Source organism: Glandiceps talaboti, chromosome 4 (assembly GCF_964340395.1).
Source record: "Glandiceps talaboti chromosome 4, keGlaTala1.1, whole genome shotgun sequence".
Classification (NCBI taxonomy): Eukaryota; Metazoa; Hemichordata; class Enteropneusta; family Spengelidae; genus Glandiceps; species Glandiceps talaboti.
The window spans coordinates 24,684,665-24,711,458 of NC_135552.1; the positions used below are offsets into that span (position 1 = coordinate 24,684,665).

Genomic DNA, 26,794 nt, shown 5'->3' on the forward strand with positions numbered 1-26,794 from the left:
AATTCAAAGAAAAAATGTCAAACTGTATTTTTCCCAGTCCTTTTGGGGCAAACAGTAGACCGTGGACAAGCAAGGGTGATGAGGTCACTAGACAGTCCTTCCTACGTACCATGTATGAACTGAGGAGAACAAATGGAAATGCGTTTTTAAAGTACCAGAAATAAAAATGCATATGAAACGTGTGTTAAAAGTGCTAGTAGTTATTACAACATCAATGTACAAAGTCGATGAACTAAAACTTTCTGTCCAGGTCAAAACAGGTGACTCCGATGGTACGTCACATGATCAGTATGAAGCCCTTTTATTGGTTTGCAGCTGCATCGCCATCTTTGTTGTCCCGAAGACTGAAAACTTGGATCTGAAGCTGAAGCTGAACGAATACATGAATTTGTTGTCCGCTAAAGTACACAGAAACCCAAATTTGGGTGTGGAGTGAAAGGTAAGAACACCTGTTTAGTATTATCCGTAATATCACAACATGTACTCCAACTCGTATGGCAAAACAAAGCGAATCCCACTTCGCTCCGTTCGTAGTGAAACTTCTTGTTCACGCTCTGTCAACCTGAAACTTCGCAAAATGGGTTAATTTTTCGACTCGGGTGGCTCAACTTCGTGAGCTTTGCGAGCCCGTAGAATCGCTCTCGCCTTCACATCCACGTCCATAACATTCGTTGCGTGTCTTGAAAAGACTGAAACGTACATTTCGGAATCAGTCTTGGCTTTTCTTTGCACGTAGTTGGTGTTTGTTATGGTTGTAAAATTTATCAGTGGAATTGCATGCCAACTCCGAGTAGATTACGTATTATCGGAATGATGTTATTTACTCTGCTGGCTCGTTTTGTGTAGACTGCAGTATGTCGCATGATAATAATGCGTACAGATATCATATGAGAAATGGGGAAAAGAGATGCTATGACAGTTATGCGTATTTTTCTTGAATATTGAAAATCAAAATATTGAGGAAATACATGTATTTATTTTATTGCGGTCGAGCTATGTATATATAATATATGCCTTTGCTGTACATGTAACGTTAATATAAATTGTGTTGAAGTTCACTGCAGTCACGGATGTTCAGTTATGACAGGTTTGTGAGGTATCAACATGATAACGCTTATGGAATAATTCTTTGTGTTATTAAATTCAATTTTGACTGTTACCCTTTAGGGACATGCAATTGTGACACCAACATTAGTATTATACAAATGTAGCAGACGCATTTGGCATTTTACACAATTCTATTCTGACTTGTCCATGAATCAATAATTTTCCCTCCTTAAATTGGACTTATTGTACAGTTGTTCTAAATAATATAACATAAGAAACTATTTAAGGGTAACCGATTTCAATTTCATGGAAAATATTGTAAATACAGTGAAGTGCCCACCACTGTTGGTGTCACCTTACAATGTATACAGTACTATCCTATTATGTGCAGACAGACATCACAACATCCTGTGTGATGGCTCCCCTACAATCATGGTGACTCATCCTCACACAGTCCCCCTCCACACCCAACAATATGAAGGAGTTTCTGTAGGGTTTTCCTGCTTCAACAAATGGAAGCAATAATAGTGGTTATATTTGGTTAATCATTTGTTGCAGAAATTAATAACAACATCTATATTAATAGGTGAAACAAGGGATGAAACATTTTCAATTGAAAAGGGAAGTCCTGTTTAAAATATTACCAGTAATTAAGCATAGATTGCAAAACAGGTTGTATATTGCAACATAATGCACTGATAAGCTTAATAAAAAAAATGCCAGTTTTCAGATTTTCCTAGTACATGTGTATATCATATATAGCACAACTGTGACTGGTTAGTGAAGTACAGTACAATGTACATGTACTGACAGTAGTCATAATTACATTGTACAATGATTTATGATGACAACAGATGCTGGTGAGTGAAATAAACTCCAGCACTGTATGATTTACATATATTTGTTCTGTTAATCATGTTATTTTTACACAGCAGCAGCTCTCATATGAACAAAATTAAAATCCCCTCTTGCTCAACTTTGTGTAGACACAAATACCCCCTTGGTAGAAAGAAGAATGTATGGAAATAAGGTGCCAATTTCAAAATGATACATTGATAGTGCAAGGATGGCTTTTAAAAAAATGAAAATAGAAATTATGAATTTTTTTGGCAGCGTATGGTAATATACACCACAAAGCTGAATGTGTGTTTTCTCTCACTGCTAAAAATGAGTAAAATCTGCCAGGCTTCATGTATTGTAAAAATAGTCAATATCAAGTTGAAGTTTTTATGATCACACATCCATTACAATGTACCTGAACTATAAGTATATGTACTATAGTTAATACTACTATATGAACACTGAGTGACTACACTCATCAGCCAGTGTGTGCATGTCTCAGCCTGAATTTAACATGATTTATCATATACCTATGCTCATATATCAGTTTTGTGTGAATTAAAGTGAGAACGTCAGTGATATACTACTGTATCCAGGAAAGAAATTTGTTTTCTGCTCTTGGGTGTTGTACATGTATTTGATGATCTCAGTATGTTATTCTACATTATCATCACTCGTATATGCAGATGGAGTAAGATGTGACTTGATTCTGACATTCACCCTTTCCCATTCCCATCCTGCTAAAAGCTTTGCTCAAAATGAGAGCCTACCCTTGCACTGCCTAATATAATAAAATTAACTGGCAGCAATCGATCGAGTACTTACTCCCTTTAGATCTCTTTGCCTACAAAAGTCCGAACTGAACTTGGATGACCACAGATAAGTCACGTTTGCAAAATGGCACATCTAGTATGGCATGTGCTCACATACATCGTAAGGACCTGGTATTTGAAAATATGAAAAGTTTTACATTTTTGTAATTTCTAGATTTTTAGTCATCGGAGAGGGAGTTCTTATTGTAGTAATTAAACTGTAAATAGCAGATATTCGATATGTGATTGTTTGGGCTGTGTTTGGCACACCAGCATAGTGCTGGCATGAGTTTCAGATTATTTGAGTAGCTTTTTGCAGGATGAGGTAAATGGGAAAATGTCAGAATTGGGTCCTGACTTTCACTGTCTGCAATAACTATTAAAAAAATGTATGCAAATAGGCCTAGCAGCAAGACCATGTCCATAGCAACAGTCAAATGATTGCATATATTGCAAAGATAACAACAGAGATTAATGGACAAGTGAATAAACATTCAAAAAATGTATGTAAAAGTGCCTAGCAACAAGGCCATACCCATAGCAACAACCAAATGATGATGTATATCGCAGATAACATCAGGGATTCATAGACAAGTGAAAGATCATTCAAAAAATGTATGCAGATATGTGTAGCAACATGACCTCACCCATAGCAACAGCATATATGTTATAATGTATATTGCAAAGATAACAACAGTGCCGGATAGGCAACTGGATAATCATTCAGCAAATGAAGACCTACATGTATACCTAGCATGGATCAGCATGTGGATAAACATTTAAAATAATTGTATAGTTGTGCTACAATGCCATTGTTGCTGTTTTTGTGAATTGTCTTCAATGTATTGAATATTGAATAATAGATTGTACATGTATTTCTACACAAGGCAGAATGTAGAAGAGCATGGCTAAGTTGGAAAATAGTACGTACATCCACACATACACAGTAAATAGTGTAACCTGTTACCACATAGCAATCCTTCTCTGTGTATACCTGCCAGGCATTTTACATGATTTATGATGTACTTTGAGTTGTAGGTAAACACTGTACAGGATCAAGGTCTTCCTGCACAGAATGGTTATTATAATATTTGTTTGTCGTGGGCAAACAGAGACATGACAGGATGTTGTCTTTCTGAGGCTGATATCCAAGAATTCCAACCCAAGTGTTTTTTTAAAAGAAATTTTAAATAGATTTTAAACAATATTATTTAATTTAAAGTCATTGTATGTTGTCAAAGGATATACAGGAAATGCTAACTTGTCACTTTTTTTTAGCGGTGTCAAAATGTAGAAATCAGCAGATTGAAATTGTTATTTTTCATTAGTACATTAGCACCAGTCTCTGTGCGTTGTTTTGATTACAGGTATGCAAATCTTTTCTACTGCTTGTTACTCAGCTGACATCAACTACAAATTTTTTTTACAATTGTAGAAAAAGTAGGAAATTGTAATGGTATTCTGGTTCTGGAAATGCTGTTTTCTTTACTTTGAAGTGTAAGAGAGCAACATACAAATGTACATGTGTTTACAGCAGACTATGTATTTCTACAATGATATGACAGAACCCCATGATGTACATTTGTATGAGTACAAGTTTGGTGTACTAACTTGTAGTACATGTATGCATGAGTGCTTGCAGGGTTCTCGTCCCTTGTACTTTATGAGCAGATGAGTGCAAAGGATATCTGTGTACTTATTTGCGTATTTTTTGCATGTACATGTATGCAGTAATGTTTTCAGTATTGCAGTGCACCGTGCAAGTTAGTCAGGATAACAAGTGTGTTAGTGAAGGTATGTAAATCGTAATGATACTGTATAGGAACTAGACTACATGCAAGTAATCAGTGGTAGATAGAAAAGCTAGCTTAAGTCATGTAGTTTCTATTAGTTTGTGCCAGATTAAAGCTTTATGATTTTTACACAGGTTTGAATGTCTATAATAGATCCCAAGTCTGCTTTTATGTGTCAGAGATGCAGTATTTCATGTCATGATGAATACTACTTCTTGTTGTTGGGAGTTATTTTCTTTCCATGAAAAATCTCAACACAGCTTTTGATTTTTATCATACTGAGAATACATGCAATGTCACAACAGAAATTGGTTGGACTGTATTTTACTTGTAATGTTGACATTTGGAAAATACAATGCAAGGTTCTATAAACACATCTGTACGTATTGCAAATGTAGCTCGTGGGTACATTGTATGTCTGTACATGAAAACAGATAAAATTAATGGAAGGGTAATCTTTTTATTGAGTATGACAGTTGGTATTGTACAGATAATAACATAGCTTTTCTATTTGAACTATTGACATTCCATATGTACTTTAGCACTGTCAAGTTGTAGTTATTTGATGTTCTCAGTGTTGTATCATTAATTGATTGGTCTGAAAAGGTCTGATGTCCAGATTTGAATAAAAATACAATAAAGAATTATTATTATTATTATTATTATCATATTAAAAAGATTGTGTGTACATACATGTCGAAATGACTTTTAATAAAGAGAGAAAGCTTGTACTACAGTGTAGAAGTAGTATTCCCAGAGTTGCTGTTGTTACAGATGTACATATACCAGCCTGTTAGGGTCATTATAGTGTACACATTTTTTTTTAATGGGAAATTAATCCTGGTTTGCCCAACTTATACTTTTTTGGGTACCAACTAATACATTTACCATTCTGGTAGTTAAGAATATATATAGTAGAAATATATGATATTGCATTTCATTTTTGTTGTGAAATTTGGGCCTAGAAATGTCACACCTACAATGTACATAGTAACACTGAGTGTGATAATTATAATAATAATGTTGTCTCTGTTACATCTATATTTCTGTTAATACTTTACTTTATTGCCACATATGGTGGTATGGTATAAACATGAAAAGTGAACAATGGAATATGTTCATACTCATTGTACGGCCAGCAATGTCTTTGATTTACATGTAATTGCTTCATTCTGCAACCCTGCAGGTAGCAACTGACATATTTTGTGTGTAGGGTGATAGTCATCAATCATGGCTGATTGAATTGATATTTGATTTTTCTCATAGTGTGATCAGTAATAACTGGTAAAGAGAATGAAGAGTATGAAAGCACATTAGCTATTAAAGAAGAATAAAATTTCAATGAAAATATCACTTTCTTTGAACAGTAAAAATTGTTGCATTATAAGTATTATTGTACTCTGGAGGATTATCAACGCATTCATTTTGTTAGCCTGTATGTCTTCTGTGACTTGCCACACTTTTGCTATCAACGACAATGTAGTGAATGAGTCTAGTGGCGTCATGAAATCGGCAAGTAGACAGGCTAACATTATGTTGACATGAGTACATACATATATTGATATTTTATTCCTTTGATTAAGCCCTTTCCTTGTTGTCAACAGTGATATGGATGTTTTAGTACCATCTGAAACTGGGTAACTTTAGATTTTAAATGAGATAGTGACAAATTCAAAACCTAAATTCAAAATGAAATTTCTGTTTTACTCTTGAGTACTTTCACACACACACACACACACACACACACACACACACACACACACACACACACTTGTATATAAATGAAAACAAATACTATATAGTATAAGTATGTAGTGATGTCATACTGTGGAAGTGATGCAATAATTTGTACTATTATTGATTCTCATAATTGGTATGTTGAGGTCAGTGGATTTCAAATACAATCTCATTAACAGCTTAGTGTAGATAATTATTAACATCAGTCATGTAGCCAAAACAAAGTGTATGTTTGTTAACTCATGTAGTTAACACTTGTATAACCCAGAGACTTGCTTATTCAGAGCAACCTGCCAAGCCAAATAGCCAAGTCTCTGGGCTATAACGTCATGTATGAGTAAAAATGATACCAATTCTGCATATGTTTGTGTAATATCATTATAATACATATGCATGTCTACTTGCTGGATATGTGACTTTGCTATACTCCACATGATTATTGATAGAGAACGAGTGTAGTGGGCCAGGGCTAGTAGCATCACAGATCAAACGAGTAGACAAGCTAGTTTACTTTCTGACAAGTGTGAATAGCAATAGCAGAGAGGGCAGCTGTTTTTTTTTTTTTTCACAATGCACATGTACACATACATTGATGTGTACAACTGTACAAATGCCAACAATTAGTGTGCATACCTGACACTACCTTTGAAAAGTTGAACGAGTCGTACTGGCTTAAGTTGGTTCTAACTTCTACAGTTGTATGTCAGTTTATTGAGAAGTATTTCTGTATCCTGTGGCTGTGCTGCATAAAGTGTGTTTTTCTAGACTTCCTAACATGGGCACATAACAGAGGGAAGAACTTTTTATCAAATTGACACAATTTCTAAAAAGTATGTTAAAAAATGTCAGAATATTGAATAAAGATTTTGCAACCAAACTTGCAGGAAACATCCTTCTTGATATTGTACATTGAGATTTGTAGCTTGTACAATAGTGTAAAGGACATGAATGATAGGGTTTTATCAAGCTACATGACAAAGTTGATTAATATTTACTACTAGTATACAATGTCGTGTGATATCATGAATGTGTGTCATTATGTCTGCTGATATAAGTTTAACTTGTGTGTGTACTTTGCAGTGGAAAAGATTCAGATTGTCCTGACAGATAAAATGGTCAGTCACACTGTAGATAGTCTGTTCATTTCATTGGATTACTTGTGGTGGTCGCTCTTACACACTACTGTTTGGTTTATGATAGTGACCACCGTAAGTTTCTGGCCTGAATCCATTGCTCTGTAGTCTGGACAATTCACTTTTCTCAGCTTGCTCCGTCACTGTTCTAATGTCAATAGTTCTTCCAAAACCCCGTCTTCAATCACTCTCCCACTTGTTGGTCGTTCAAGTTCACTCCCACATATTAAATAACAGGGTTGAAGTCATGATACCATCTGAATATTATCTCTGAATAGGTAGTGTTTCCAATCTAGCTTGTTAAAGTCCATGACACAATCACACACATTTGTATAGATAGATAGATACAAATGCAAAGAAATAAGGTATACTGACTTTACTACAGCGTGATTGTTGAAAAGTGCTTTGAGCACAGTATGGGAGAAAGCTACTGCTAAATAAAAACTTACAAGTTACATTATTGTGAAACAGGGGTCAGCACAATACTACATGTACATGTAAACCTATAGTGTATGTAGCAGATTCTGGAATCTATATGTACATGTATGAAAATACAACTACCACAAATGTATCAGTGATCAAGCTAGGGTATCAACATCACCAGGTCATACAAATTACAATGTCAAGGCATTGTCAATAATTGACAGTTTTCTGCTTGCAAGCATTCTTTCTAGTATTACTGCAGCTGCTTATAGGTGGTATCACTATATGTGTGACTTACATAAGCATGTGAAGAGGCATGTAACATTTAAGATTATTTAAGTCATGTGCGCGCTCTGAACAGAAACTTTTTTTTCTTCTTTTTTGGCCGTATGTACATTGTATATATTAATTATAGCTGACATTGGAGAATTTGTTTAATGGTTTGGAAAAACAGAATTCAATATAATATTTTAGTTGTGGGATAACTACTGATTGTTACATGTTAATTTTTGAATCATTTATGTGATGGTAATCCAACCTCAGAATGTCAATATTGATATAGCGCCATTACTCACTCCCAAAATAGTAACATCAAACACTCAGCCCATTATTAGCAAGTGTCACCTCAGTGATACTATTGACCAGTATACTAGTTGAATGTTGTTATCAATTGTATTATAATAGTAAAGATACACTGATGGATTCTATTTTTAGCAAGCTCAGATTGAGGCTCACTAAATGTACCAAAAGTTGACCAATTAATTTATGTACATGTAGGGTCATTGCAGTGTGGAGTAACTTTGAAGCTCAACACTACATGTATAGTACTACTGGCTAAGTTTTAGTGGAGACTAGACATTTCAGCACTAGGGTTTGTAGTAGCTTTGGTGTCTGCAGGTTACAACATATGTACATATAGGTGTTTGTGTGTGTGTGTGTGTGTGTGTGTGTGTGTGTGTGTGTACGTGTGCGTGCGTGCGTGCGTGTGTGCGTGTGCATGCATACATAGAATGTGACTTTTGAGTGCATGTGTGTGCACATGCATACAGAATGTGTATTGTAGATATGTATGAATTCTCATGCATATAGTACTCATATAGTACTGCATAATTGTACTCATATACTGGTATCCCACTATCCCTAGCCCTGTACTATTTATGCGAAGCTTCAAGGACTGTGAGAGAGTCTAAGTCTACTAGTACTAGTGTACAACTCACTTTTCACTACAACTAGTGACAGAGACCTGTTTCGCCAAGTTTGTTCTACTAATGTTAGCCTAGAATCCAGGCAAATTTGGATTTTTAATTTTGATTTCCCCATCTCTTTTGGCTTGGAAAACAAATTTAGACCATTTTCAGGGAAGTGTTTGTTTGAAGACTTTGGTTCTTAAATTTGTTGAATGACAGCGGTTCATTGGTAACTCCAAAGGTTATTAGAGCTTATGATTACAAAAATGAAATATTGTGTTGAAATTCAAATTATCATTTTTATAGGTACATGTGCTGACCACAGAGACACATATTTCGATTAGGAAAATATCACATATATCCTGCTACTACAAATGTATCAATATACGCACTATACTATAAGATAACTAAAGGGCGGTCACTGAACCAGAAGTCCGGTAGTAACTCTTCTGTATGCAAACTTATACATGTATTGTTGTCATCGTTCCTTATTGAAACTAGGGGTTGCATATGTCATAGGCTGTCGCCCTATTCTTAGCCAATCAGCAGGCTGATGGTGATTGCTACATTTAATAAGTTTCATATAATGCATGTGTGCATAGAGAGGATTTTGGACCAGACTACAATCAATGAACATTGCCATATTTTCAAAGTTAAGAGTTCAGTTTTGGGGCATTTTTAGCGGGATTTATTTATCTTGTGCGCTGGATATCTTTGAATGGAGGTAAATGGCAAGTAATTGTTAAAGATATAATTATAAATTGCAGGACGTTTTGCTGTATGTCCCCCTTGTGTTCTTTCTAAATGGGGGGGGGGGGGGGGACTGGAAATTTGTTGTGAATGTGAACTGTTTTGTAAAGTGGCTAAAAAACTGTTCTTATCAAATGATGACATGTAACATACATATAAGTGTCTGTGTTTCCAACATGCTGTACCAAGTGTTATTAATCCAATTCGATTGCTTACTTTCCCTGTTTGTTACAGGTTCTGTTTGTCAATGGTCTGATGTCTACAGTTGTACATGCCCCTATGGGTGTGACAAATATTTGAAATCAACTGCTTTTGAATGATAAAAAATTAGCCAGCACTATATTTCTGTTTGCACAAGTTGCCATTTTAAAGTGACACTACATATGAAAAATGAGTAATTACATGTATTTTGGATAGCTTTGTGTAAAAAGTGATTTGTTTAAAGTAAGTTGTATTCACTACTTGTTCTTCACCTCCAGTCTGTACATGCATCTATCGATTCTTCATACATTTACAATGCATGAATGTTCAGGGAAGCAATGCAGGGCTCGAAATAAGAGTAGTCCCTTGTCCAAAGACTACTAATTCTTGTCATTGGGCTGCCATAATTTACAGCTGATAGCTTACTCAGGGTACCACTGATTATGCATGGTTTCAAGGGTGGAAGATTTACAGACATTATTTTATAACACACATTAATATATTTCCAATAGAGGAGCTCTGTTTTCATTTCAGGAATAGGATACTATTGTCATCATCCAAGGAAAAAAGTTAATTTTGAGCTTTGCAATGTATCATTTATCTTTTCATTCAGGCATTCTTTTTTTCATTTGATGGTAATTGGCATAGAATAATGAAATAATTAATTTCTTGTAATTTTTAACTTGTATTTCAGATCCAGTGGATGTGTGTTGGGTTGAGGCGTACATCATGATGGATGTAGTGGTTGCTATTGCTATTGCAATTCTTGGCATCATATTTATCGGATCTCTAGTGGCATTGGTACTTGTCTGTAGACATCGGTATTGTAGAAAGATAGATTTCAGACGAATGCAAGATGATATGTCAAGGTAAGTTGATAGTTTAAGCCTTCCTTGTTACCGCTCATAGTTATGTTGGATAGTTTTGAATGTTTACGATAACCTGTATGAATTTGCAATAGTATGCCACTTTTGAAGTTTTGGTCAACATGATAAAGACTGGGTTTTCTTGAGACACCACATGGCACATACATTTAGTCAGGAATGGAATAGTCTGGATGTCAATGTGGCATCGAATGATCGTACGTTCGTGCATGCATGCAAGTGTGTGAGTGCGTGCGTGCGCATTTGAGTGTGTGCGTGCATGGGTGCATGTGTGCGTACATGTTTGATGAAGACTAGAAATGAAGACTATGAAATGTTTGTGGTTCACAACAGATTGCTGTACCAAACAAAGACCCAAGTATGAAGGTGTAACTCTGCTGTCTACATATGCACACATGTATACCTTACACAATAGTACATTTGTACCTTGTGATGGAGGCTATATCCACAGTACTTTATATAAAGCTGAACAGACAAATAGGGTAAATGCACGTGTCACTTAGCCATATAAATAATTCACAGATGTAAATAAAGGTGTTTGTAATAAGCATGTGAAATGTGAGAGTTAAGCCGTACCTAGACAGGTCATAGTTTACATTGCATACAATCTTGTACATTTTACTTTTTAATGTTTGCTAAGTGATATGTGGTATATTAGTGTGGCTTATAGTTCAGGGTATGATGAAATATGGAGTGTGTTCAGTTGGAAATTTGTAATATTAAAGGATGCTTTTGACAGACAGGAAGTATAATAACTGCCAAGGTCAGTGGTTTTGTTAGCGCTAAGTAAATGAATGAAGTTCTACCTCACTGTCAGGTATTTTACCAAAGTTATCCACCACATTAATGTTTAAATAAAAACTGATTTTAGAAGTATTTCAACCCCCTCCATACCCCACCCCCACCCCAAAAACAAACCCATGAAAATATTAGACTTTGTGCAAGTAAAAATACGATGATACAAATGTGACAAATGTGGATGATATACATACAGACGGTTATGTATTGTTTAGATGAAACAACGTACACCTGGAAGTATTTAATAATGGTGAGAAGTCATCGTAAGGATTAAAAAAGGTCACAACTTCATAACTGTAGAATCTTATATTTTTGTTGTTGTAGAGATTTCAGTATTTGAAATATGTAGTAAGCAAAGGAATATATTAGTTGATATCACTATTTCTGATAAATATACAGTATATAATGTGTATTAAAGTCTGGTAATTTCCTATTCTGATACACATTTCAGAATCAAGGGAAACTGTGCTAGTACCAACATCTTATGAAATCAGGAACAGTTTTGTATGTTCACATAAGCATAGTTTTTATCAATCTCTTAGTTCCCAAGAATACCAAACAATTGGGTAGTTCAGATGCATTGACAGTGGGTTTTCATTGACAAGTTAGTAAAGGTAATAGTGTGCCAAAAGAAATGAAAAAAATAACGTGCATTATTTCCCATTAGATTTTATTGGTTGTTTTGAATGGCCGCTTGATATATGGCTTCTTTATTGCTATCCATAGTATAGCCTGCTCCACTAGCAACGTGAATTAAAGAAAGTATACCACAAACCCAGACAAAGCATCTCAAGGATAAACCTTATATAGCATAGTTCAGTTACCAACCTAACATAATAGCACATTCTGTGTTACTTGTGTTTTTTTTTCACATGTGTATAACAACCATACATTTCTAATCCAAATGCTGTGATGAGAATAAAAATGTATGGCTCACATTAATTTATAGACAAAATCACTGTATAAAATTGTATAACTACACTTAGAGAAAAAGACAAACAATTTCAAACCTAGTTTATGTGACAATAAACTCTTTCATTATGCAATGAATATTTGAATTTCTTTTGAAAAACAAGGTTTTGATGAAAGACAGTCTGTTTCATTAGTTAATATGTATTCAATCCCTGGTGGTGACACTAACAAAGAGTACATTGAGATGACAATTAATTATATCAAAATGATCACTTCAGTATGCCCTTTGAGGCAATACAATGTGCCACTGACACACTAATTTGTGGTGACGCACCAAAGTCTGGTATCCCATTACCAACCCTTACTGCACAGTGTGATTACTCACATGAAAACACAATTTTTATTCTGACCAACAATAAAAGATTTTGTTATTTATTAGAGAGAACACTAGACCTACTGTACATGTAGTGATAGTCAGTGTGCAATCCCCTGTATGACAGAGAACATGAGACCTACATGTAATAATGGTCATTGTGTAATGTAATGATCTTTTATGATGACTTGAGTAAATTTATTTGTTATATTAGAATCTCAGCAGATTCACTCTCAGTTCTATACTATAGACACCATTCCTAATTTCTACTTTAATACATTTCATTATTTCAGTTTGCCTGATTAGCCAGGTGTTAAAATTTGCATAGGGTATTTAGTGATGCATTAATTGACAATGTAGAAAAATCAGTGTACTCCCTCAGCAAATAAACAATGGCTCTAGTCCCCCCCCCCCACCCCATATTTTCAGAACACCCTTATGATGTAATGACAATCATCCCTTCCTGTCTCCAACTGCATGGCAAATACAAAAATATGTACTACAGCCTACAGGTGTTCTCAGTCTTGGAACCCTCTTGTGAAAACATTCTAGGGAGAAACTAAATGTTGTACAATGACTTCAGCAATAGAATGACGAAAACTCATCTGTGCAAACACTAAGTCTATGTTAAAACATTTGACTTCATTTTCCAAGCACGTGTCGTGACTTGAGAAAACATTGATGAAGCCATGGTGATTACCTGGCAAAAGCTTTGGTATTTCGTGGTGCAAAATGAAGTTACATTTATGAACATAGACTTGATCAATATTTGATTGTATGTGTCTGTTGTCATTTCTATTTCCAGACCTAATGTAACATTAGTAAGAGCATATGAATCTGGTAGCACACTAGAAGACCTTGGGGTGGAATTAAGTGACGTCAATTTTACAAATCCTACATTAGAAGAAATGCTTCAGGATGATGACTGGATTGATGATGCCACGTAAGTTAATAACATTTGAAAATATTTGACATAAAACATTAACTTATTGTCAATGGAGAAAGCTAAATTGGATTTATGAAATTGGTTATCGAAATTGTTTAGCTTATGGTTACAGGAGTACAAACAGCAACACAACTTTACTTTACATGTAAGTCTAGCCAACAGAATGGCATATTCACATTTCAAATTGTATTTATACGAGGGGAGAAAGTTGAATGTTAATTTTAACTAAAATATTGTTGAAAATAAAGATCATAAAGATTATTTGTAGAGTGTAGGTTGATTTTTCGGGCAGAGATGACAGACCTGCTTAAAAGAGACTTTTCATATAGTGTTATTATTAAAATCATTTGTTATGCATTTTAGTTACAGCACACACCATTTTATTTTCTGATTACAATACTAATTTATACAGTTTGCTATGACAGCCCTGCGAATGATGCAGTTACTTTATGTAGAAAGTCACTATTGCAGAATATTAGTGACAAAATTTGTCTTCCATAAAACTTGTAGTGGTGCAGTTGTCCTATAACACTTCATTGTGAAGTTATATCATCATAGTGCTTAATACTCAGTTAAAGCACTTCTTTCATGTGAGTCTGTTTAATCTCATGTGATCATATCATATTATTATCAGCAGTGTACCCTAACCCAGGTGACAACATTATGATTATGTGGATAAGGACATGTTTGTCAAGTGGTCTTTTTTTTTGTCTGAGCAATTTGAAGAGTTTCCTTCTCTTTCTTTGCAGCGGTCTCATGCCACATTGTATAGAAATTTTAAAGACATGTAAACATTTAACAGAAAAGTTAGTTGCCGTAACGATGGGTAACTCCAACAATATCAAGACGCCAGATTATCTTCAAGATGTTATAGTTGTGGCCAAACAAATCAACCCAAGGTGAGTGGGAATTATGTCACCTATATCATGGCTGTGATAACAGGAATGGCTTGTACAGCCACTTGGTGTTGTGAAACATTTATGTGCAATTTGTTCAGCTGAAAAAGTAAAAGTACAATTTATTAAAGTGGCATATTCTGTAAATTATTATACCGAAGTCTCATTTTAGGCCAAGTCAGCGTACATACAAAGTACATTATACTTCACACTAAAGCTTGCCCTGTATTCAAATGTAGATTCTGAGTGAACTCGGCTTCATAGATGTGTTTAAAAGTATGCACAAGGAAGCTTGGTATAAACAGAGATTGAGAAAGTTAGTTTCAGTATTATGATGGTAACCAATGAATTATGTTCACTTTCATGTCTTGTGTGATATCCAATTACTTGTTTGAAGTCGTTAAACACCAATAAATTTTAATAATTTAACAGATAAGGGTGTTTCAATATCATAATGGTACAAAAGTAACCACCAAAATTATATAAGTTACAGACTGTGTACCTTTAATTTGCATAGTAAAGCTGACATCACACATAATAATGTTTTTCATATTGTACTAAAAACTATGCATTTCTGTTATTGAGTAGTTTTCCGTATTAAATGAAAGTTCCAGGTTGGGTGAACAAAGTAATTTATTACTAATTTTGACCACATTGTCAAATATACATGTAGGATACACCCCAAATCAATAGTGTATCACAAACTATTGTGCAGGATAGCAAATATGTTCAGTGTATACTCAAACTTGTCCCCAAAACATAATGTTGTATAAGCTAAATTTTATCACATTTCCCCTTTGTGTAACTGTTAAAATATTGTATCCATAGCCATCAAAGAAAGTATTGAATGGAGGAGGCCAAATTTGTATGAAATGTGATACCACGAGTGTTGTCATGGATGATAAAGCATAAAATGATCCGTAACTCTCTATTGTGGTGTGATTAATTGGCTGTCTGTAAAGAGATCAGTAAAAGTGATTTGTTGGTATAGGTTAAACAAATACATTTTGTATACTAGGCTTCTATTTTGTTGATTGATACCCAAAATCTCAAAGGTTAAGTGAAACAGTGTATGTTGGGAACTTTTTGCAAGGACTTCTACCATGCAAAGCCATATTTTCAGCAACATCGTATGTACTTGCGCATGCAAGCAGGCACACACACACACACGCACACGCACATGCGCACGCACACGCACACGCACACGCACACACATGCAGACAGACAGACATGCCACACAGTCATATACATTTGTACATACACATTTACACATACATGTATGCAAATGCAGTCACACATTCATGTTCATGTATATACGCATGTATTACACTCACACATACAGACAAACAACCAACCAGACAGACAAGACAGACCAACAGACACACATACATGCACATTCATACATATTCACACAAGTACACATACATGTACACACTCACACACTGTGGTCTCATACAGACAGTGGGTTTGTCAGCAGACTACTATTATTAGTTGTGTCTGGATTCTGAGTGATACCAATAGGGTTTTACTCTCAGTTTCTCATCTCTAACAAGAACAGGTTTTCTGAAAAGGTAATTATACATACCCATGTTTTAAAGTGTATGTCTCAAGTGTCTGCATATAACATCAAAATGGTGGGAATACTCCAAGCCTTGTTGAACATAATTAATGAAAGGTTGTACAGGATAGTAAAGTAGCTGGGTAAATAACGTCTGAGGCTAGTCAACTTGATGTGCCTATAACATTAGAGTGTTGATAGTTTGCAAATCGTCTCAATTGTCAGAATTTTGAAATCTTCACGAAAGGGAAATAAAATGAAAGGTACTGTTGAAAGATGCTAGAAGACATTTTTAGGTCAAGTGGGTAGTACCACTTGAGTTGCTGTATGACTGGTTGTGTCTGTAATACTGGGCCTTGTAGGTTAAATGTCAATATCAGCAATTTTGACACTAAAGATGGATGCTTATGTGTATGTGTATATTTATATGTTTTGAATTATTGTATACATTGGAACATGATTCCAAGATCATTGACAGGTTACAGGAGATGTAGGTACATAAAGTATGAGGTTACTACTGGTTCTACAAAAACATATACTCTTTAGCAATGTGGGATAAGTCGATTGATTAGAAACAGGTTCTGGAAAGGAATGATGTCCCCCTCATTGCCAAGTGTACTGAGTGCGTGAACATAAGTCTCAATAGTAAATAGTATCATCAAAATCTCTCAGACCGTATAGTTTGGCATTTGGTGTGGGTAATTCGTAGAAAGCTCTGATATATGTGTCAGCTACTTCGTGAGTTTGACCATAGCGTTCTTCTAATAATATTGTCATTGCATTTCCGTAGTTAGCATTTTTTAGCGATATGCCCTGTATGGCACGTGCAGCTTTGCCTCTTAGTTGTGAACGGAGATATTGAAATTTGTGAATGTTATAAAGATTTGGGTTCTCGTGAACAGAAGCAAATTCGTCTTTGAAACTAACCCATTTTAGTAGATCTCTGCTGAAGGTTGGTAGCGTCAGTTTTGGCAGGTTTACGAAATTCTTGGCTTGGTTCAGTGTTGAGGGGCCTGCTGTAGTGATTGTCGGATTCCTTGGTTGATCCGGGCTTTGTTGTTGTGTTGGCGGCTCTGGGGTTCATTGTGTTGTCGCTGGTTCCGTAGAAATTTCTTGTGTGTTGTTGTTGACGAATTCAGAGTATATGAATTGCTTCGTATGTACATTTTGTACTCGGTCAAGGTAGTTTTTTGATTCTCTGATGATGGCGGCTAATTCCTCTGCTTCGGCTAGTGAATAAATCTCTTTGTCAAGGTTGATGAATTTCGTGTACTTGGACAGGATTCGCTTACGGTTGGCTCAGAGAGTTTGTAGTACCGTTGTATCCAATGCTCGGTTGTGTGCCATGTCTTCCTCTCCTTTCTCGAGGAGCCTTATCATATGTCTGCAGTGGGCTGCATGTGAAACCTTCATCTTTTCGAGAGACTGTTGGGGGACTGGTTGTGTATTGGACATCCTGGTCTCGGCACCAAAAACAATGTGGGATAAGTCAATTGTTCAAAACAGGACTTAGTACCTTGTTAAAATTATGAGTTTGTTGAATAAACTAAGATCTGTCCAACTACAGAGAATGCACACTTTGTGCAGAGACTAGAACCTGAAGAGATAGGTAGGAGTTTGATATGAAATAACTGGAACAAGAACTTGCTCCCAATAAGGTTGAATTTAAATCCTTTTCTTTCTATGTTTCAATTCTGCACAAAGGACCTTGTCAAAATTAACTTGTGCAGATGCTATTTTGCACTGATGTCTAAAAACACCTTGTTACGGTGTGTTTCTGTTCAGTATTGAATTTGAATACATTAGATTGTGCTATGTCTTGTAAATATACTACATTGTATAATATATCATAAAACATATCCCTATACCACCTGTAGTTTATATCCACAATTAAATTACTGTTCCTGGTAGTAGCACTACAAACTTTAATTACCAGGTTATGCTAACATGTACTGTAATATTCAGGTTAAGTAGATGTAAACTAGGCCATAGGGTGAAGATAAGAAGGTGAACACAACATAGTATAATGTATTATTTATATGATTGTTTGTCTGCCAACCAGTTTACTACATAGACCTGTACTGAGAAGTATGTATACTTGAGAACATCTCCGAATAAGGGAAAGGCCCACTTTGGCAGAGCATAGAAAAAGTCTATCTTGAACAAAAGAATTTCTATGTAATTCTTATGGCGCCGCTGATGTGATAACACGAATGTGATAACCAGAGATTTAGCTTTAGATTTAGAATGTTACCTCAGTGACTGCTTATTCAGTACTGAAGATACCAATTGACGTTGTTTGTAATTTTTAGCTAACTTGCATGTTCAACGTATAAGGTCACAACAAATTATTTCAAAATTTATCCACAGGAATTTGCATGATCTAGGATTCTAAGCCCCCAGTTTGGTCACAGATACAATGTGCATGTAATTGTACCGATGGGTCTGAGTTATCATAAATATTTACTAGTAGAATAAAAGAAATCTTCAAATGTAAGCTTTTTAGACCAGTAGGGCCATGGGTAGGTTACGTAAAAGTTTATCCATAGCAAGCTGATAAAATCTGAATTTAATTACCCCTATGATGTACATTTAGTAATACCATGTTGCTTAGGCCCTGGACAACTGATCAATGTGATCTCGTTTGAGTGTGAATGTGGGTGTATATGTGAAAAGGAGAGATGGTGATGCAGTTATATACTGAATATCATCAAGTCATCACCACAAAAGGAGCCGTGCATGATATTAGTAGGATGCACAACTTGGCACTCATGCGCCTCATATATCCTACTTAACTATTACTAATGAGTCTTAGTCACAGTGAAAAGTAAAAATGTCAGATGGTTGTTTTTTTAAATTACTATCACAGCATGACATAGACATTTAGCTATAAGGCATACTGCAAATGCTGATCAAATCCAAATGTGGTCACACACATAATCCTACAATGTAGAGTGTACAATGTATTTTTGCTAGTAGGGATGCCAGTCATCACAAACACATCTGTAAGTAGAAATAAAAAACTTAAAGTGATGTAGGACTACGTTGGTCACACCCCCATAATGTGCACTTTTAGTTGTCTGAGTCAAAACAAACATACATTACATGTATGTCAATTTACAATGTATCATATGAGTATATACCATGTTCAGACACGTACAGTTACGTCTCTGGTCCAGCGTTACATCATCAGTGCTAGACCAGTGTAACATTACAATTAAATCCTTTCAGGCTATCAAGTGGGCCTAATATCACATGCTGTATATAGTTTTAGCAAAGCATAAGGCAGGCAAACTTGGGACTCGGAGGTTGATAATAAAACCAGCAATATCTTTATGCCGATTTAGCATCGACATAAGTGTGTGTGTCTGAACAGAAAATCTGACAAGTTTGTCAACATCACTACTGGCATTATGACCAAAACATGTCACTAGCAACAGTACCTTATAATCCATTCTTGAATTCATTTCACAGGGTAGACGATGTTGTACGCTGCTTGTATCCACCACTCGACCCCAAATTGCTGGAAGCAAGGTAAAGTCATAAAGATGTCATTATGTACATTATATTGTCTATGGTAGATTAATTGTTAAAGGAGACAGACACAGACTGTACCAAATGTTATTGTATTCAGACCATAATTGACCTTTTTAGTGTAATCTCTACTGCTAATGATAGAGTTACTTATCTGTGCATTCTGATATTTGACAGGTTTTAGAGTGAACAGTTGTTCTCTTTGATTTCTTTCTTCTGATCTCTTGTCCATTTTTAGTATGTTCATAATGTGGATATATAATTTTTTGTGACAATAGACAAAAATATACATTTGGTATCAAATTACTGCACAAACAAGATGAATGAAAAATGGTCTGAGATAATTACACTTGTCATTCATCATGTCATAGGTATTAACTTTCTGTCCTGGGTATGACATTAAACTACATCCGTCATGTTACTGAGGGGTAGAACCTTACCCCAGCAAGGATCCGGTGGCACCGGACAAGTCCCTACTGGTAGAAATGGTCCTCCGGTATCATGAAGGCCTGTCCATGGACCTTAGCTTAGCCAGCTCATGGATAAGAAGATGGAAACTGAACTCAATTCCCCCTACTGCCTTGCAGGGTATGCTTCTTAGGCAAAGGCTAGGAGATGGTAGCTCTGATGTAAACTCCCCCTGCTGCCTTGTAGGGTATGTCTCTTTAGGCGAAGGCTAGGCCCACCGCCTAAATCTGTGGTTGGCGTCAGGAAGGGCATCCGGCCATAAAACCTCTGCACCAATAATTCTTTCAGTATGGTGAGAAACAAACATGGGCAGCAGCCAGCCCGAAGGCTGCCGTGGGCGGCACCTGCCTACGACAAACAGGAAGGTGTAAACCCTAAGGAAGTCTTGGGAAGACCTGTTCTTTATTATGACGGCAATGTGCCAGATGTCCATGGCAGACTTAGGTTTGGAAGTTGGAATGTGGGATCGATGGTAGGGAGAAGTATGGAGATAGCAGCAGAGTTAATGAGAAGGAGGGTGGATGTGTGCTGTGTACAGGAGGTGAGGTGGAAAGGAGGTGGTGCCAGATTCATTGGGGCTAAGGGTTGTCGATACAAGCTTTTTTGGTCAGGTAGTGAGGGGGCGGCTGGAGTTGGCATTATGGTAAAAGAAGAACTAGTTGAGAAGGTAATGGATGTCAGAAGGGTCAATGATAGGCTGGTTGCTCTTGTGATGTTGTTTGGAAAGCAGCTGGTGAGAGTGGTCTGTGGGTATGCCCCACAAGCAGGACTTGATGAGGCTATGAAAGACGAATTCTATGAGAAGTTAAGATTGGAAGTGGATCTAGCAAGATCCACAGAGATTCTACTAATAGGTGGGGACTTCAATGGACATGTGGGTGCTAGGTCTGATGGTTTTGATGGAGTTCATGGAGGTTATGGCATTGGTGCCAGAAATACTGGTGGTCGAAGATTACTTGAATTCTGCACAGAGGCTAGCTTGGTGACTCTGAACACTTGGTTCAAGAAGAAGCATAAAGCAACGTTCAGGTCTGGAGGATCTGAAACAGAGATTGATTTTATCTTGATGCAGCAGACGCACAGACGAAAGGTGTGGAATATAAAGGTGATACCAGGTGAGCTCCAGCATAGCCTGGTGGTAGCTGATGTGGATAAACTAGAAATAAGGAGGAGAGTGAGGAAAAGACCTCAGGTGAAACGGGTTAAAATCTGGAAGCTGCAGGACAAAACAGTAAGAGAGAAATTTGAGGAAAGGATGAATGTATTATATAAGGAATGTGAAGAACTTGATGCGTGGAGCAAGTACAGAAAATGTGCTGTACAGTCAGCACAGGAAGTATGTGGGGTTAGCAAGGGAAAGCCACCACATGGTGTAACATGGTGGTGGGATGACAAGGTGCAAGGTGCGATAAGTAAAAAGAAGGAAAGTTTTCTGAGGTGGAAGAAGGACCCAACTGAAGAGAATAAGAGCCTGTATAGGAAAGATAAAAAGAGAGCTAGAAAGGAAGTAGCAACAGCGATGAAAAAGGCTGCAAAAGATGAGATCCAGCAGTTAGAAGGAGATAGGAACAGCATCTTCAGGAAAATTCGAATGATTAAGAAAGAGAATACTGATGTTTGTGGGGGAGGATGCCTAAAAGACAAGAATGGGCGGATAGTATTTGAGGAAGAAGAAAAGAAAATGGTATGGAAGGAGCATATGGAGGGCATAATGAATGTGGAAAATGCATGGGACGGGTTAGCTGAAGCTAACCCAATTGAGGGACCAGTAAAATTGTTTGATAGGAAAGAAATAGACCAAGCTCTGAAGAACATGAGAAATGGAAAGGCAGGTGGTCCATCTGGAATAACAAAAGAGTATTTGATGGCATCGGATCATGGTTGGCAAGTATTGGTGGCGGTGGCGAATAAAATTTTGGAAGGGAGTAGTATACCAGAGGAGTGGAAGTGCAGCATCCTGGTGCCGATCTTTAAAGGAAAAGGTAATCCAATGGAATGTGGGTCTTATAGAGGAGTGAAGCTGTTGGAGCATGGAATGAAAGTAGTGGAAAGGGCAATTGAAAGCAGACTGAGGGCAATAGTCAAGATCGATGGGATGCAATATGGTTTTATGCCAGGGAGGGGCACAACTGATGCAATATTTATTGTAAGAAGAGTGCAGGAGCGTTACCTGGAGAAACGGAAGAAGCTGTGGATGTGTTTTGTAGACTTGGAGAAAGCCTTTGATCGAGTGCCACGGAGTGTGATAGAGTGGGCTTTGAGAAAGAGAATGGTACCGGAAGTGTTGGTTAGAGCGGTTATGAAGCTGTACGAGAATGCAAAGACCAGAGTCAGAGTGGGATCAGGATTGTCTGATGAATTTAGGGTAGGAGTGGGTGTACATCAGGGGTCAGCACTTTCGCCACTTCTGTTTGCAGTAGTTGTAGATGTGCTGTCTGAAGAGGTGCGAAAGGGGGAGTTGTTCGAGCTTCTCTATGCAGATGACCTGGTGTTGATGGCAGAGTCCATGGAGGAACTGGAGAGGCTATTTACTGCTTGGAGATGTGCTTTCGAAGGAAAGGGTCTGAAAGTGAACATGGGAAAGACGAAGATCATGGAGTGTGCAGCAGGCAATAAAGTCAGGGCAAAAGCAAAGATTGACCCATGTGGGATTTGTCATAGGAGAGTAATGAGAAATTCGATACTGTGTACGAAGTGCAGGAAATGGATTCATGGAAGGTGTGCAGGAGTAAGGAGAGTGACAAGTGTGATGGCAACAGATTATGAGTGTTGGAAATGCCTACGAGGCGGAGAGTTTGTTGGTGATAACCCGGAGCATGCAAGTGCTGTAAGTGAAAGGCTGCAGGAACTGGACCGAGTGAAAGAGTTCTGTTATCTGGGTGATACCTTAGATGGTGCAGGAGGCAGTGAGCTTGCAGTGACAAAAAGAGTGGGACTGGGATGGAGGAAGTTCAGAGACCTTGAATCCATACTATGTGGTTGTAGGCTAACTCTAGCAATGAAAGGTCGGATTTACAAGGCATGTGTGAGGCCGGTTATGACATATGCGGCAGAAACATGGGTGATGAGAGCAGTGGAAGAGGGTATCTTGAGGAGAGCAGAGAGAGCTATGGTTAGAAAGATATGTGGTGTCAAATTGAGTGACAGGGTTGGCTCAGGGGTGCTAATGGAACGGCTAGGTCTAGGTGAGTCAATTGTGGAGGTAGCAAGGCGTAGCTCTCTGAGATGGTGTGGACATGTGCTGAGGAAAGATGAGGGAGAAGGAGTGAAGAGGGCATGGAATCTGGAGGTGGATGGAAAAAGAGGGAGAGGGCGACCAAAGCTGACATGGAGGAGTATGGTGGAAGGACAATGTAAACAGATTGGATTGAACATCAATGACTATGGGAACAGGCAGAGGTGGAGGAATGTGATTGCCACATGGAAAGAAGGACAGTCGGTGACCCCCCGTCAGGGGGAAGAAATCGACTTTAATTAATGATGATGAAGAGTTTTCTATTTCTGAGTGAAGTCTTTTACCATGGTATTACTGCCTCATTAGTTAGTGTCATTTTGTATGTTTTAATGTAAAAATCAATGAGTTGAAACTGCACCTAGGGATTAAATTTCAGTTAAGTAATGCAATAACGTGACTTGGCTGTCAGCACAGCCTGATACATAGGTTGAAATGAGAATGATAAATCTCTCGCAATTCAAGTGAGATGTTTATTGTGGCATTGTACAGACCAGGATTGGCTATTGTCAGTCACAGACTATTTGAAATTTAGCCAAAGGCTGATATGATCAATTTTCAAGTAAGGATATGATTGAAAGTATGGATCCTATGAAGTATTTTAGAGTCTGTCAATCTGAGCAAAGATGTTGATAATGTTAAAATAACAAAGCAAGTGATTTATTTCAATTGTGAACTCAAATTTTTTTATCTTTTGTGTGTGTGTTTTGGATACTAACAGAATAAAGTTATCTTGGCAACCAATGTAGACTTAAATTTTATAATGAGTTTATTAAAAACTACATATTGTTGTTCCAAAGTAAGCATATTAAATATAATGTATGGCCAAAAATAATCATACCAAGTAACGTGTCACTTCTTTCATATCTATTTTCTACATCTTTCTCTAACTTCTCATTTTGTGTAACATTTTGTACATGTATGTCTGTTCCAAAATTTGGAATTTTAACATCTTTTCCAACATGTCCATTTCATAAATATGATCTGTGACAAACTACTTATAATTTTGTCCCTATTTTACAGGTTCACAGCGTTGAGTTTGTCAGTGAGACACCTTGTACTGGTCACAAAGAATGCCTGTATTACACAGAACAGCATGCTGTGGATAGACGACTCACTATCCAAAATGGAAGAACATTTGCAAATTTTACGTGAGGCTGCCATTGCTGATGAAAGCACCGAAACTAGGAGCTTCTCTATATCTTCCAATACTTCACATCAAGCAATGATTGAAAGGACTGTGAAATCTGATGACAGAACCTCACATGCTTGACTTTTTCCCCAAAAATATTTATATATCTCTATAAAACTTCTCAGAGTCTATTTATATCACAATGTTGTTATTCCCAAAGACACTTGTATCATGAACAAAAAAAGTTAGGGGCGAGATCAATAGTTCAATATAGGATAAAAAAAACCAGTTACTATATTCTTTTACTTAGGCCCCAGACCCCCCCCCCCCCCCCCCCCCCCCTGCACTAAATTGGCAAAATTGAAAATTGTTTCAGAGAGCACAATCAGTTTCAAATCAGTATGTAGTGTAGTGTGTAGTGCTATGAATACAAAGCCAGTATGTAGTGAGGAAAAAACTTCTTTTGTTGCCATGCATTTACTCTTAGTAAAAATTCTCCCATTTCTCAGTGTGACAACATTTATTTTTAGAAATATTTTTTATTCATGAGTACAAACAGATCCATTAAATTTAAAATTGTTTCTGTAGGATGAGAACTAAAATGGCTCAAAACCCCACTCCCACACTCACACCCCAAAGTAAAATAATTTAGTTTTTCATCCTACATTGAACTATTGATCTCGCCCCATATGTGATCTGCCTGTTTGTAACAAGGAAAATGAAAAAGAAGTACAAATTATATTTTCCTAAAATGCACTGTTAAGAAAAAGTATTGAAAATGATCTGATGCAGATCAGTACCTCAAGTTGTTTGTTGATATACTCAGCTTGAGATCTGTGCTGTCATATGAAACTATGAAGTGAAGCAATGTGAAGTGGGTTGTTTTCAGGTCATTATTTACTATGATGGGTTGCATACATATAATCATATCGGTACTCTGACAAATAGATCACAGAAAAGTAAACTTAACAGTTCAGTTCATGTGTTTTTAACGATTATATAGAAATTGAAACTTTTATTTTTCGAAGTCAGATAAATCCGCTTCATTTTTTTTTGTCGGTATTAACTTCTCTAGTTAATATGACTATGAAATGTAAATAGTGGCACATTATACGAAGTGTGAGCGTTTAAATCTTATTTTTCTTTTTAGTGAGTTGATACTTGTATTTGTTGTAAAAACTATCCCTTTGTCACTATGTGTAGAATTTTGCCTTGTTTTTGTGTTATTTCTGAAATCTTATCTCATTTTTGATATATTTTCACTGCAGGTTTATGAAGTAATCTTTATGAATTTCTTTGTGTTGAATTTCATGTGGTAATTTTAGAACTCTTATGTTGTAAGAGAACTGAAAGATCACAGCATCATGTACTATGAAATCAGTATGAAAACCTATCAAGTATTCAGTCAAATAGATTGTAGTGATTACAGTGGCACAAACAAACCAATTACTTGTAGGTGATGACAACAGGGTAGAAAGTTTATCAGAGAAGACATTGGCTGTAACCCTGTTTATAACAGTGTCATTGTACTCAAGGTGTGTCTTGGTACATAGGGTGATAAATTCTGTGCCATCATGTCTGCTGTGTGCAGACCAGTTCAGGGGTTTTCAGGAGACCTGTACATGTAGAAAGGCAGGTGACTTTTAGGAAGTGATCATGTTTACATGTACACAAACCCCTCTAATATGCATTCCTGAGGGGGGCTTTTAGGATGTGATTACACTTTATGATATGAAACACACCTAACCCATCCTGAAAAGGGGGGGGGGGGGGCCTCAGGATGTGATAATGTTCTACTGACACAGACCTGGTACTGAATTTATTCCTGAAAGGGGGAGGGGGAGGGGGGTAGTGCTTTTAGGATGCAAGCACATTTACAGACATGGAACCCACCTAATGCATTCCTGATGTAGAAGTTATGGAGGATTTTCACTTCAATGTAATTAGGGCTATTGGCACCTCTTTAGATGATTTAATTGCTATGTACAGTACATTAGTCATACCAATATGATCAACTTTTCGTAAGACAACATATAAGTAGTTTCAATACACTATCATGTATAGTTGTTCTGTCACAAAGAAAACCATGACAAAACATTTCATAATACTATTACTCTTTGTTTATAAAACGGTGAATC

General features: G+C 36.7%; 1 protein-coding gene across 1 annotated transcript; it reads left to right on the top strand.

The window, feature by feature from the left end:
* Window positions 1–313: 313 nt before the first annotated feature.
* On the top strand, window positions 314–24,963 carry LOC144434469 (transmembrane protein 98-like). The gene is made up of 6 exons (XM_078122922.1): window positions 314–439; window positions 10,618–10,792; window positions 13,696–13,833; window positions 14,586–14,735; window positions 19,765–19,824; window positions 24,548–24,963. The coding sequence occupies exons 2-6, from the start codon at window positions 10,653–10,655 to the stop codon at window positions 24,795–24,797; spliced, it is 738 nt and encodes a 245-aa protein (XP_077979048.1). The 5' UTR covers window positions 314–439; window positions 10,618–10,652; the 3' UTR covers window positions 24,798–24,963.
* Window positions 24,964–26,794: the final 1,831 nt, after the last annotated feature.

Excerpts from the sequence above, each read along its gene's own strand:
- LOC144434469 (XM_078122922.1), top strand. The coding sequence starts at position 10,653 with ATGATGGATGTAGTGGTTGCTATTGCTATTGCAATTCTTGGCATCATA. Across the intron at positions 13,834-14,585 it reads GACTGGATTGATGATGCCAC|CGGTCTCATGCCACATTGTA; the intron begins GTAAGTTAATAA and ends CTTTCTTTGCAG. Across the intron at positions 19,825-24,547 it reads CCCAAATTGCTGGAAGCAAG|GTTCACAGCGTTGAGTTTGT; the intron begins GTAAAGTCATAA and ends CCTATTTTACAG.